Source organism: Abramis brama, assembly GCF_963993115.1.
Source record: "Abramis brama genome assembly, chromosome: 1".
In the NCBI taxonomy this organism is placed as follows: Eukaryota; Metazoa; Chordata; class Actinopteri; order Cypriniformes; family Leuciscidae; genus Abramis; species Abramis brama.
This window is the reverse complement of record NC_139963.1, coordinates 30,333,352-30,347,078: the sequence shown is the minus strand read 5'-3', so window position 1 is coordinate 30,347,078 and position 13,727 is coordinate 30,333,352. Positions and strand designations below refer to the sequence as shown.

Genomic DNA, 13,727 nt, shown 5'->3' with positions numbered 1-13,727 from the left:
TTACATTAAGTTTATTTAACATGCATGTAACTTTATTTATTTCCATTAATGCATCAGTCCAAACGCAATCTGCACAATATTTCTGTCAAAGATGAGCTGTCCTTAAAACTTTTTTTCCAGTTTGTCAAAACGCGCCTGGCTCTCTGATGCGCGTTCGCGTGTCAACGTGGCGTTTTGCAGCCAGTAGAACTTAGAATTTTCCTCGGCCCCGCCTAATTTGGTCTTGTGATTGGCTCTTTTTCCTGTCAATAAAACATTTTGAGGGCACGTAACATCGTTGCCCCGCCTAATTTTACGTGCACTTTAAAGAACAGTGCCAACGCGTACTCTTCAACTTCAGGGTGTACTCAAGCAGAAATCACTGCAGGCTTGGTAAGTCATTTCTATAATGTAAGATGAAAAATATTTGCACTTTAAACTTAAATTGCACATTTGTAGTTTTTACAGCCAATTGCTTTTGTACAGTTCATTCAATAGTCATTATCTGCTGTAAATATATTTGTTTTTTATTATTATGCTTTAAAATAAAATAGTTGATGGTTCTTCTGAAAGTTTAAATAAGATACCCATGCTGTATAATTTAGTTTAAAATTAAAGTTAAAGTTCAATTTTCATTGCCAAGCACAATGACTTTATGTGTTAGTGTGCAACTTACTTTTTCAGGTCAGAAAGAATTAATAAAATCTTTCTCTGTCTTTCTCTCTCACACACTCTTTAGGGAGAATATGCAGCTGCTCTTTTTGGGGACACTTGCCCTGTTTTTTGGGGTCACGGTTGCTGTGCCGGCACAGGAGAAGCGTGTACATCATAAGCCTGACCTCAGTGATCATGCTCACGATGATGCCCATGGTTTCCAGTATGACCACGAGGCCTTCCTGGGAAAAGAGGAAGCCAAGACCTTTGACCAGCTAAGCCCTGAGGAGAGCAAAGAGAGACTAGGGTAAAATTTAATATGTGAGAATGATACAGAAAATAGCAGAATAATATTAGCATGTGTCTTACTTTATTATATATATATATATTCCCCATGCAGAAAGATTGTGGATAAGATTGACACAGATAAGGATGGTTTCGTCAGTCATGCTGAGCTACACCACTGGATCAAGCACAGGCAGAGGAGGTACATCGAGGAGAACGTGGACAAGCACTGGAAAGAGTACGACCAGAACAAGGATGGGAAGATTGGATGGATTGAGTACAAGAACACCACATATGGATATTATATGGGTAATTAAAACAACCCTTTGAATTTGGGTGTGGCAGCTAATCATGTTTAATGAGGAACTGCTGTTTAAAAGGGGATTGAATATTTATTATCTACAACAATAGTGCAACATCTTGGCAAAAAGGATAAATTATTATTTCAGGTAAAAAATGTTGGGCAAATAATGTTTAGACCATAAACATATACAATACACACTGCAGAAGGAAATAATATTAATGGTTGACTTATACTATGTTGCTGTATTCCAGATGTAGAGTTTGATGATGTGGATGATAAGACCAGTTACAAAAACATGCTGACTAGAGATGAGAGACGATTCAAGTCCGCAGACCGGGACGGGGACGGTGTCGCTACCAGAGAAGAGTTCACTGCCTTCCTCCATCCAGAGGAGTTCGACCACATGAAACACATTGTGATACAGGTGAGGTGATAATAGAGGAAGGGACAGATGATTATTATGATAGAGAAATCAGAAAGAGGGACAGACATCAAGGCAAGACAATACAGGGAAAAACTTTTTTTTTTTAAATGACTGGTCAGTTTTGATATTTTGCTTCCATAACTTAAAGAAAACATCCAAAATGTACATTTAAGTGTTTATTTTGTTACACTTTATGTATTTGCATTTGAAGGTTTCAATTACAGTACATATCTTTTCCTATGTACTCAAATAGTTTCTTTTTTTTTGTTGTTGTTAATATTTAATTCACATTTCAAAAAAACATAGATATCCAAAATTAACTCTAATATGTCAACAAAATGAAACAATAATTTTGAATCTAGCTTCATTAATAAGATTTCTGTTCTGGAAATGTATGCATATTAGTGCATAGCTCCATTTGCATATTTAAACAGAACATTTTAGAAAACATAATACAAACCAATTTTGCCATTGTTAATGTAAGTAATCAACTGGAGAAGTATGGCGATGTCTGTTAATTAACATTTTTACCCTATTCACCTGTGGTATTTTGCCTTGATGTTGGACAAGTTGCAATTAAATGTACACAAATGTCTTTAAAATATTTTCTTTCAAACATTGAAATGTATTGATATTACCATAAACTGCATATGCCAACAATATGCAAAATGATTAACATGACATAAGCTGGGGAAAAATGGCCAAGTAACAGATGAATTACTGTTTTGACATTAACATTTATCCTCTGTCAGATTAGAACAAACCACCTGAAAAGCAATGGAATAGATCACTAAACATTTATCCCTCAATGTTACAGGAAACAATTGAAGACATTGACAAGAATGGTGATGGCAAGATTAATCTGCAGGAATACATTGGTACATTTCTACAGTGTTTTCCTGGGAAGGAAAAAAAACCCCCATACATTATAACTGATATTTTGTGGCCATATAAATTGAAAATAAGTGCATGTGTTCCTTTTGACACTAGGGGACATGTTCACCCCTGAAAATGGAGAAAATGAACCAGATTGGGTCACAACAGAAAAGAAACACTTTTCAGAGTTCAGAGACATGAATAAGGTATGCAGTGGGAAGGGAATCTATTAGGATCACCTGGAGTGTTTCCTGGCTTTTCTTTCAAGGTTCACGGTTTGGTTTTTTAGGACGGTTTCCTTGATGCCAATGAAGTATCTCAATGGATCCTCCCTGGAGAGGTGGACCATGCTGATAACGAGGCCCGGCATCTCATTCACGAAACTGATAAAGACAACGTAAGTGACATCCACTGGGTCTACATATGGGTGGCTTCATTAGTTCGCAATAATGCATAAATACCAATCAATTGTTAATATAATTAATCTTTACCTCTGTCTTTCTTTTAATTTGCTACCAATGAATCACAATGGACTTCCATCCGCTCCATATAATTGACTAACCAGGATGACAAAATCACAAAGAAGGAGATTCTGGAAAACTGGAACATGTTTGTTGGGAGCCAGGCGACTAATTACGGAGAGGATCTCACTAAAAGACACGATGAGCTTTAATGCTAGCATATCTGGGTATAGGGGAGGGCAGTATATTTTGGGTGTAGGTAAGAAGATAAGAAGTTGTATATGAAAATGAAAATGACAATGACAGCTAGTCTTCATTGCCTGTTGGGTAGGAACATTTCCAGGGTCAAAGTTTAGGGGTTAGGCTTCAAGTTTCTGAATCAATGAAGATAAGAATCTTACTGAGACAGATAAACATTTTATTTATTGTCAAACACATTTCAGCCTTTGCAAAACAATTATGATGAACAAGCACATTCCTTATGAACAGACACTCCACAGCTTGCTCATATTGTGATGAAACAGACATACATCTTCCACTTGAGAGATGCTCAGGAATTCAGCACTGAATAGAGAGCCAGTTGCATCAGTATTCAATGTAACAGGCCTATTTTGACTGTTACAAAGTAAATTTCACATTAGTGGTGTGTGATTTCACGTTCAACATACCACTCGCATGAAAAGAGGTATAAAGAAATGAAACCAGAGCAAAAAGGGAGGGAAAGAGGGGTTGGATTCAAGTAAATAGACTTCATGCGTAATTGAACAAATTAAATTATGTGGAATTGTCAAATTCACATAACTTAATTTTTTCAATTACACATGAAGTTTATTACTTAATAATTTTAAGGCAATGGGTTTCCTCACTTTTTTTAAGTTAAGTCAACTGATCACGTTTTACAGTGTGGGAGGAGACAAAAGTGATTGACACTGTATTGGTGGAACATTTTTCTCTCTGTGAATTCTAAATAAAGCCATGTTGGTTTTAAAAAATATATTTTGGACTGGGGTTTAATTTCTGTGTTCTCACAAATACATTGCATTGCATTCTGATAGGAGGTGTAATTGTTACTCACAAAAGCTTATGAAATAATTTATTTATTCTTAATCACCTTTTCCAAACTAAATCATTCTTTCCCCTCTGCATTTTCAAAATTGTGTCTGTATCCTTTGCTGTCATTCTCAGGATGGTCGTCTCTCTATCAGTGAGATCATGGATAGAATGGATTTCATTAAAGTTAGCACAATAACTGACTTTGGGACCCTGGTAGAAGATCATGATGAACTTTAACCCTGTTATGACCACAAAAAGCCTGAATGTCTCTTCAAACTATTAAAATAAGACAAATGTGACTTTTAAAGTGTGTAAAATGAATTATTTATTGAAAAGAAAAACATTCTGTGCATCGAACATACACATAACATGATAGTATCTTTAAGGGCAAAGAGAAACAAATTTAGCATCCACTCAATTACCCCTCACCCAAAATAAAAAAAAAAAAAAAAAAAAGGGTCCTGCAAAATGAATGATAATATTTACAGGGTCAAAGCGTTGTCCAATCCTCTCGTTTATGCTTGCATGACGGGTCTGGCCTCTTTAGCTTTGAGATCCACTCCTGAGCCTGCGAAGCCAGTCCCACCCTGTCCACGAGCAAAGAGACATTTAAACACTGACTTTTTGCATTTGTGACATATTGAGACATTTTCTTCAGCGCTATTTCTCTTATACACACCCTCTGAAGGGGTATGATGTCCTTCTCTTTCAGTTTGTCTCCAGTCACTGGATCAATCATGTCTTTCCATATGAGCTTCTCCACACACTCCATAGTGACTACGGCTCCACTTGAGGGAAAGACAGTACGCACAAAAAGAGAGAGAAACTAGAAGTGAGAGGAAGGACTAAATGTATAAAAAGGTATGAAGCCAGATCAATTCTTGCTGAATAAACAATGTAAAAGTCAAACTCACGAGGGTCTGAGAACTGCACTGGGCACCGAGTTCCCAAGCGTGTCTTTGGTTACTGCACACACGTATCTGTCCTGAGGATCATGTAAAACATTTTCTGAATGATTCAAAAACAAGGTATGCAATAATTCAAAGTGGCAATATACATTACTGTTCAAAAGTTTGAAGTCAGTAATTTTTATAAATATATTTAATATATAAATATGGAATATTTAATTTATTACTATTTAATGTAAACTTTTATTCAGCAAAGACATTAAATTGATCAAAAGTCACAGGAGAGACTTTTGTAATGTTACAAAAGATTTATATTTCAAATAAATGCTGTTCTTTTGAACTTTCTATTAAAGAGTCCTGAAAAAATGCGGCACTGTTTACACAAAAATATTAAAGGGACCTATTATTCCCCTTTTCTTGATTTTGTCGTCTACTAGAATAGTTTTTTAATGCTTGAATGTTTTTACATATTTTACATTGTTGCAGCACCTCTTTTCCTAGTCCGTCAGTAACGCTCTGTTAATTTCCTGTCACTATGAAGCCCCTCCTCCCAACAAGTGTGCTCTGTGCTCTTGTGTGTGCTCTGATTGGTCGGCTGGACCAGTGTTGTGATTGGAGTGACTTTGCCCGTTGTAACTTTAGACATTTTTCATGCTCAAACAGCAACATTACACACTAAAGAAAGTAGAAAATGTATTTATACATAAAAAAAAAAAAAAAAGCATAATAGGACCCCTATAGAACCCCTTTAAGTAGCACAACTGTTTTCAACATTGATAATTACGAGAAATGTTTCAGCATTATTAAATCAGCATTAGATGTATTTCTGAAGAATCATGTGACACTGAAGACTAGAGTGGTGGCGTAATTTTTGAACTAAAAGCAGCCTTATTGAACCAAGGAGACTTTAAAAACATTTTATAAATCTTACCGACCCCAAACTTTTAAACTGCAGTTTATACAGCATTAAACAGGAACAGAGAGATGCGGCTCAGGAGAAATAGAGGAAAAGGTGGGAGATCATCACAATGGTTTACTTCTTACTTGGCGTGTGAGGAGGGCCACTCGGTCCAGACTGGGGTCCAGTGGAGTGAAGCGCACTGAAATCAAATCACTCATCTTCAAAGGACGTCCTGACATGGGGCAGAACACTGTCTTTGACTGAAAAAGCAGGAGAGGAGGAAAAACATTTAACGATAATAGATTGGGTCAAAAGAGTTAATTATATCTTTGTGAAGTGTATAACTAGAATTGAGAGCATGTTGATCTGCCTAGTGTCTCATGCAGGGTGATAAACTTTGAAGGACAACAATCATGACAAGAAGATAGTGAACACACAGAGTGGAAAAACGATTGAACCAAGAGGCGAGATGGACAAACAAACCAATCAAGGGCATCATGACCGACCAAAAGAACATTTGGCAGAAGCATGCAAACTGATTTCAGGGTATTACAAACTCTTGTGTAATGTTCTTCCATGAATGATATGAGACAACAGAAGACCCAAGGTTAGGGACACGTGGCTGGCAGAGAGATGAAAGTGACAGATCTAGAAACCTACAGGTTTTTTAACCAAGGTGGGCTTGGCCTCTGGAGTGAGGCTGGGGATCCAGAAGCTGGGCAGAGCTGAAGAAGAACTGGACTCCCCTGCTGAAGTGTCAGAACTGGTTGAGCTCTTCTGGCTTTCATCATCTTTAGATGTACCTAAAGAGAATTGAGTTAACATACATAATCAAGCAGGAGTATGTGTAATCTTATAGAGTTATACTATACTAAAGTGGTTCCCAAACTTTTTAGAGTGGCATACCCCCCCCCCCCTCTCTTCCACTTAGACTGCAGTTACACCTTTTCCATTAAGGAACCATTTTTGCCTCCTAAATTGATTTTCAAGTGCATTTTTACCTATATAAATAATTTTATAAAATAAATAATGTAAAAAAAAAAAAAAAAAAGTTCAATAGAGAAATATGCAATGATGGTAAAAACAAAGTGAAACTTTTAAATATTAAACTAAAACCGCCAGAAGCTGGCGGTAAGTCACTGGCTGTGTCCGAAATCAACCCCCATACCCTTAAATAGAACACTATTTGAGGGGACAGCCATTTATAGTGGTATCCGAAACCATACTGGACATTATTGAGTGCACTCATTCAATCCCATAATGCACCGCAATAACGAGTGTACAACCGATGTATGCTCAACAGCTAGAGAATACCCATTATGCATTGTGACGGTCATGGCCATTGTCATGCCGAATAAATTCCCGTGTCTCTTCAGAAGATGGCGCCTGCAGCTGAATCATCCATTCATTCATTTTCCAACCGCTGGTCAGATGTGGCTACAGCGTAATATCATACAGGTATACATTTTAAAATAAGTCTAAAATTATAATTAAACAGCAAGCACAAACTATGCAAAAGCGGCAACTCTACCAGCCGAACTCTTCAGTGTCCGAATTCACTCACTCATTTTCATTCACTCCTTTCAGTGGACTATATTAGTGGAGAAATGTAGGGAATAGTGAATGAGGGTATAGGTGGCGATTTCAAACAGAGCCACTGTCTTAATGAGCGAGTCATCGAGTCATTCATTCAATAACGAAGCAAGTAGCTGTATTTATAAATGAATCATTGACTCTCACGATTCGTTTAAAGCCGCAGAATCGTTCATGAAACACCCCTGTGCGTTGCAGTCCTCCTGTGGCTTTCGTTGGAAGTTGGAACTATTATTTTTGTTGCAAAATAGAGCAAATACCAACAATACTGTTTAAAATGTACCTTAATATTACCCTTTTTTTTGGTTGACCTGTTGTATCATAATCAATGTAACGTTTGCAATTGTGTGGTTATTTGGGAACAACTGCAGTCTTGCTCGTAAATTATATTATCAACATTAAAAACAAAAACTCACACAGGGTGTGTTTTTGTATCAAAGAGAGTTTGAGTCTTAATCGATCTCAATCCACTCGCTGTGTGTCTATATTTGTGCTAAATCCCCGCTTTTACAAAGGTACATAGTCGAGATACATTGGCATGTATTTACGGCATTTTTCCAGTTATAAATACATCCTCGGTTTAATGTTATTTTAAGGTGGGTAATTAATCACTCTGTCGCTTCACGTACCCCAGTTTGGGAACCACTGCTTTAGTTTAATCTTATCCCCCAATTTCCATACCTGAAGTGAAGGGGTTGATTGGCTTGGAGACGATGTTGTTCTCTCTCTGTCTGAACTTCTCGGCTCTCTGTCGCTCCTCAGACTTGGACTCCAGCTGGCCTTCACTCTTCAATGCCTGTTTCTGCTTCTCATATGCCTGAGTTTAAAAATATATGCATGTCTGTTAGACAAACAGAGAAGGACATTTACATTTGGAGCAAAAAACATACGTAAAAAGTGCCCAAACCTTCATTTTCTTGGCAATTTCGGTTTTCTGGTGAAGGATGTATTGCAGAATGGCTTCTTTTTCATATATGTATCCATCCTCACTGCAGTAAGCAAATATAAACAAACACAAGCTGCTTACATGCGAATTGGCCAGTAACATCCAGCATATACAATTAAGGCCGCATAAACACTTATATAACCGCATGCAAAGACAATTTCACCAGCAAAACAATTATACGTGTAAAAGTGGGACTCGTACGTTACAACAGGGTCCCTGCAGGGCTGTAAGGAGAGACAGCAGCAGTCGAAATCTTTGATCGCATCCTTCCCCAAACGCACACTCTGTGTCCCATAACCCGAAGCGGCTGGCAATGTCAAGAGAGATGCACAATTTGTTATAGTAACTATATATAATTTATTAATATATTCAAGTGACATAACACCACAGAAACATCGTTAGATAGATAAATAAGAGCAGGGGTTCATTACCGGTGTCTTTCCTCTTCTCATGGTAAGTGTAAACGGCTCCTGCTGTGCAGTTCTTCCCGTGTCGAGTCATGTTTGTCTTTTACAGAACAAAAATCTATCGTTTACTTTATGTGAGTTTGGTGAACAGATTTATGTATAGTTTTACATAAACACACGTTGGCCCACTGATGTATAATTGGTTAGTGAGGTAACGATGAGGACTGGTTATCAGGAAATCTATAATAGTCGTACATGTTACTAAGCTAACATATATAAATAAAACACACATAAATCAAACACAATATGTTCTTTCATAGAGTAATACCGTATTCAGAAGCGCAGAAGTCGCTGTTTACCTCCTACGATCGTGAACCGGAAATGACCTGTGCCTGGCTCCTCATACATTTCAGAATAAAAGTTTACAGAAATCTTAGTCTTTGGTATCATAGATATGTATTCGTATATATATAAATATATACATATATACGAATACATAACTATGATACCAAAGACTATATATATAGACAATTATTAAAACTGTTTAGTTATATCGTCCTTGGTGAAAATTGTAAAATACTATTTTAGCAGAATATATATATATATATACACACACACACATATATATGTGTGTGTGTGTGTGTGTGTGTGTGTTTGTATATATATATATATATATATATATATATATATATATATATATATATATTCTGCTAAAATAGTATTTTACAATTTACACCAAGGACGATATAACTAAACAGTTTTAATAATTGTCTTAATTCAGTGACAATGTCGAAGTCAAAAAACGATACAGAGGAATCTTTTTCAGAACGTTTTATTCAAGCTGATGAACGATTATTAAACACACTGACAGACAATCAGAATCCACCTGGCGTTAAGTGTAACTGCAGCGCGCTCTTATAAAAAACAGAACGTTATCGTCCATTGGTGTAGACGCAAATATGTGAATGGGTCTTTATTCTTGACCCTAGTTTATAGGCCTACTAATTAGCTCATATTAGCCTCTGTTTCACCTTCTCTCTCACCCAGACCTTTGTGTGTCTTAAATATGCTCACAATGAAGTTCAGTGAAGTTTGTTAACGGTAGCTGATCGTTTTGAGCTGCAAGATGGCGAATGGCAGATGACATATTGTTAGACAATGGTCAGACAAACATTTTAGCATTTGTAAGTAGCTATTTGTAAAAATTGACCCACTAGAATATAGCTAGTTCTTATCAAAATATATAAAATCCAAATATCTTAAAATCCTTTCCTGTTCAGAACTTTTCCTTTTGCTTTTCTGCTGAAGAAATAAATGCACAATTTGACATAGCCTACGACTTAGGCTATTTGATGATACAGACTTCTTTAGTTGGGTGAGGTAGCCTATCCATTTAAGGCCATAATTCATGTAGCCTATAATTATCACAACCCATGTTTGGAAATCATGTTGCTTTAGCTTAACGATTGACAGCAAATAAGTGACTAACTATTATAAATTATGGTGTCGACAGTGATATAAAATGCTCTTGTTTATAGGCTATTTAAAGAAGCATCATTGAACTTGCACATAAATAAAACGTCCCATCATTTTATTCCATAAGTAGCCTAGTGTCAAAACAACACAGGTTTGCAATTACATTTCATATCATAACTTATGTTAATAACAAGACTGTTTAAAAGGGAAACATGTTATTCAATTAAATAAACTTAATTTAAGGTAATGAAATTTGAATTCCACGTGTATGTATTGACCGGACTGTGGCGTGTCATGCGATTACATCAAAAAGAGAAAAAATAACTTAACGACAATGAACATAACGCTACAATGTAAATAAAATCTGTGAAACGCAACGCACAAATGCACGTTCCTCTTTTGGCCACATGGTTGTATGAAGTGGGTTTAGTTGTCATCATCATCATCATCATCATCGTCGTCATCATCAAAGACATCTGCGACAGTCCTGAAAAAAGAGAAGAGATGACATCATTATATTATCATGGTTACAACAACTAGTATTGCAGGTTTATTTGCAGGAGAATAATATCTTACTTATAGATGGATCCAGAAACTGAGTCAACGAAACCACCTTTGAGGAAAATTTAAAATATATAATGAGTTCATAATCAGACTTTATCCACAAATTATCCACAATCTAAACAACTAAAATGTGCTTATTGTTGTCTAGAGTTTTTCTTACCTGGCTGGCAGACGGTGTCACAAACAGGACAGATATAGCACTTTCCACAGTCCTGAAAAGACAAAACACAGTTAAAATGTCCTGATAATTTCATGCTATGATCTTTTAAATAATTGTGTATGTGTATTTTTATGGGGAAAAGAACCCCCATCAATATCCACTCTGTAAACCTGAATAAGTTAGCAAAAATCACAAAATTTTAGGTAATTTACATCAATTTTTTAAAGAAATTCAAAGTTTGAGTAAGCAGAACTGGCAGTTGTTTATTTTGTACTTATACATTTTAATTACTCATATCTTGAAATATTTGTGTTAAGCTAAATCACACATTTAATTTAGAAATGATCATGTAATTTCAATTAAATTTTTGTGGTGGAAACGTGGCTAGCCTTAACCAGCTAATTTGGTAAATGCTAATTTGTTAATTGGTAACTCTATGCCTTGATAGCATAGCGTTACATTTGCTGAATGAATATGACAATATGGGTAACCCCCCCAAAAACCCAACATAACAGAAACTCTTTTAAAGTAGCATAGCAAAACATTAAACACTACTAAATCTCCCATTTAACATTAATCTTATAACATATAATTTTAGCATTTACTCGAGGTGTCATGGCAAAGCATGCTGGGAAATAGAAATCCCAGCCCAGTTTCAGTTGAATTTAAGTTTGTCTAAATTAAAAGAATCAAGTTCATAAAACTCAAAACAATGAAACAATTCAGATTACTTAAAATGTGTCAGTTTTGTGAACTCAAAAGAAGAAAAAAGTTATAAATGCTCATAAAAGTTAATTTGATTGAACTAATTTGTTTAATTTAAGTTTAACCAACCAATTAATTATTTTTGAGCATTAGGGTTTACTAGCTTCAGACAACCACATAATTAGCATTTAATCAGCTATGTGTGAATTCGATGCTGTATTTTGGTGGCACGTTTCCTGAACAGAGAATCAAATTAAGCCTGAAAAGCAATATTCAGTGAAAAAGAGACCAAAAAAAAAAAAGTTAAAAGGGTTACAAATAGAGGGTAAATTACGTTAATCGCTCAGGGACTAGTTCGTTTTGGAACTATAGTGATGGATTTTAGTCATTGAAAAACTCTTTATTGACCATAACTTGGTAGAATGGTAGAAAAAAAAATTCATTGCGAGAAAATAATGTGATAACCGGATTTCATGCAAAATGTGGGACACGGTCAAATAGCCTATTTCGTTCTGGTAAATGAAATGAGTTAATAATTAAAATAGTTCTTACAACAATGAATTGAATATGAATTCAAAAGATAAAGTCAATATAACGATATTGTGGGGGGGAGTACACTGTATTCATGGAATGTACCTGTAATAGCTCAGTGAGCAAAATCATACAGTGTTGAGCTACTGGTCTTTCCTGAACTGAGTGTGTGCATTGTTTTGTATTGAGATGTTTAGTAAAAGTTTTGTAGCTATCTAAGAAAATGTGTGTTTGTGGTGGATTTCTCACATCGCAGAAGTCGCAGTGTTCAGAGTCGTCTCCTTTTTTACATGGGCACTCATCACAGCTGTCGCAATGCTGAGGGAAGAGATCAATGAGAAATGACTAAATCAACACCATATTCAAAGCAAGACTGGTTGAGGTAAGACAGGCTGAATGAGGGCAAATGTAGACTACAACTCATTGTCCACTTCATCAGACTAATAGAGCTAATGGATCCTACCTCACAGTGGACACAGAATGAGCAAATGGATCCTTCATGATAATCATCATCATCGTCGTCATCATCTGAAAGAAATGTTGTCAGCTGTTTGTTTTTTATCGTTATTGACGTGTCTGTAAAGCGTGTGGTGAGTAAGGTCATATTGAGGAACAGAATGAATTAGTCTTACTCACGCGAACACCACTTTTTCTAATTTCCTCTCTCACACACATGCACACACATACAACTCAGCACACGTTTGTGAATAACTGTACGTATATGAATAAGCACACTTTGTACACACTCACACACCCTATAATCCAAAGAGATAACATAAAGTGACAAAAAATTCAACTACCATGCATAACTATACAGTTATTGTATATTTTTTCTTAAGTTTTATGTTAATACATCACAATTTAATCATCACATCAAATTATTTTTAAAGATGAATTTAGGTTTCTATCTAAAAACAGTAGGCAATTTATGGGCTACCACTATAAAGTCTCTGTATTGATTACAAGTATGCTATCAAACAAAAACAAAAAAACACTTTCCAAAAAAGTTAATTAATTTAGGCTTACAAACATTTCAAGACATACACTGTGTTATAAATAACAGAGGTAACAGAAATTACACCGTGCAACACAGGATCATTTGATTTATTCGTTTCAGAGTGGGGTTTAAATATGTGGTGCCTTGTACAACACCATTGTGCTGCTTATAATGATGACACAGCAGATATTACACTAAACAGAGAATGAAAACAAACAACAGGAACACAAATTATAAAAAAAAAACACACACAGTAACAACAGAAAAAAAGGATTTAGTCTAAACAGTTATATTTTAGCATCTCCTGATAGTTGCTGTATTGCCTGTTCCCTTGTGATACTTTCTGTTTGTATCAACATGAATATGTAAATTATGAATGAACATTCTCTCTCTTTTGCTACCTCTCCACTGCTGCAGCCTTAGTTTTGTCCTTGAAACACTTCATACGTATTGTCCCTGACTGCTCACTGTACGTTTCCAGTTGTCTGTTTTACTAATTTAAT

At 35.8% G+C, this 13,727-nt stretch overlaps 3 protein-coding genes across 4 annotated transcripts in view; 1 reads left to right on the top strand and 2 right to left on the bottom strand.

Annotated features, from left to right (window-relative positions):
* Window positions 1-281: 281 nt before the first annotated feature.
* On the top strand, window positions 282-4,335 carry rcn3 (reticulocalbin 3, EF-hand calcium binding domain). 2 transcript variants are annotated; one of them, XM_084136474.1, is made up of 8 exons: window positions 282-372; window positions 719-940; window positions 1,034-1,227; window positions 1,474-1,646; window positions 2,464-2,524; window positions 2,637-2,728; window positions 2,812-2,919; window positions 4,169-4,335. In XM_084136474.1, exons 2-8 carry the CDS (start codon window positions 726-728, stop codon window positions 4,271-4,273), a joined length of 948 nt encoding a protein of 315 aa, XP_083992600.1. In that variant the 5' UTR covers window positions 282-372; window positions 719-725; the 3' UTR covers window positions 4,274-4,335. The 2 variants fall into 2 exon arrangements, with proteins under 2 accessions (XP_083992600.1, XP_083992599.1); XM_084136473.1 differs by lacking the exon at window positions 4,169-4,335 and adding an exon at window positions 3,088-3,969.
* A 9-nt stretch (window positions 4,336-4,344) lies between these two features.
* On the bottom strand, window positions 4,345-9,193 carry nosip (nitric oxide synthase interacting protein). The gene is made up of 10 exons (XM_084136654.1): window positions 9,120-9,193; window positions 8,816-8,891; window positions 8,586-8,691; window positions 8,346-8,427; window positions 8,120-8,255; window positions 6,506-6,648; window positions 5,989-6,105; window positions 4,951-5,021; window positions 4,716-4,824; window positions 4,345-4,623 (listed from the first exon to the last, which is right to left on the bottom strand). The coding sequence occupies exons 2-10, from the start codon at window positions 8,883-8,885 to the stop codon at window positions 4,552-4,554; spliced, it is 906 nt and encodes a 301-aa protein (XP_083992780.1). The 5' UTR covers window positions 8,886-8,891; window positions 9,120-9,193; the 3' UTR covers window positions 4,345-4,551.
* A 421-nt stretch (window positions 9,194-9,614) lies between these two features.
* LOC311088669 (uncharacterized protein) overlaps window positions 9,615-13,727 on the bottom strand; it is a 6,395-nt gene continuing 2,282 nt past the window's right edge. Inside the window, exons 2-6 of the mRNA XM_084122911.1 lie at window positions 12,691-12,755; window positions 12,477-12,545; window positions 10,992-11,043; window positions 10,844-10,880; window positions 9,615-10,754 (exon numbers count right to left, since the gene is read on the bottom strand). Of these exons, the coding sequence (XP_083979037.1) occupies window positions 10,694-10,754; window positions 10,844-10,880; window positions 10,992-11,043; window positions 12,477-12,545; window positions 12,691-12,755 (284 nt within the window). The 3' untranslated portion in view covers window positions 9,615-10,693. The remainder of the gene's footprint in view (window positions 10,755-10,843; window positions 10,881-10,991; window positions 11,044-12,476; window positions 12,546-12,690; window positions 12,756-13,727) is intronic.

What these genes read in the sequence shown, in the direction of transcription:
- rcn3 (XM_084136473.1), top strand. Translation starts at nt 726, where the DNA reads ATGCAGCTGCTCTTTTTGGGGACACTTGCCCTGTTTTTTGGGGTCACG. An exon ending in AGTTCAGAGACATGAATAAG is followed by an intron (nt 2,729 to 2,811) that starts GTATGCAGTGGG and finishes TTGGTTTTTTAG; the next exon opens with GACGGTTTCCTTGATGCCAA. An exon ending in ACGAAACTGATAAAGACAAC is followed by an intron (nt 2,920 to 3,087) that starts GTAAGTGACATC and finishes TTGACTAACCAG; the next exon opens with GATGACAAAATCACAAAGAA.
- nosip (XM_084136654.1), bottom strand. Translation starts at nt 8,885, where the DNA reads ATGACTCGACACGGGAAGAACTGCACAGCAGGAGCCGTTTACACTTAC. An exon ending in TGCAGGGACCCTGTTGTAAC is followed by an intron (nt 8,428 to 8,585) that starts GTACGAGTCCCA and finishes TGCTTACTGCAG; the next exon opens with TGAGGATGGATACATATATG. An exon ending in ACATCATACCCCTTCAGAGG is followed by an intron (nt 4,624 to 4,715) that starts GTGTGTATAAGA and finishes GCTCGTGGACAG; the next exon opens with GGTGGGACTGGCTTCGCAGG.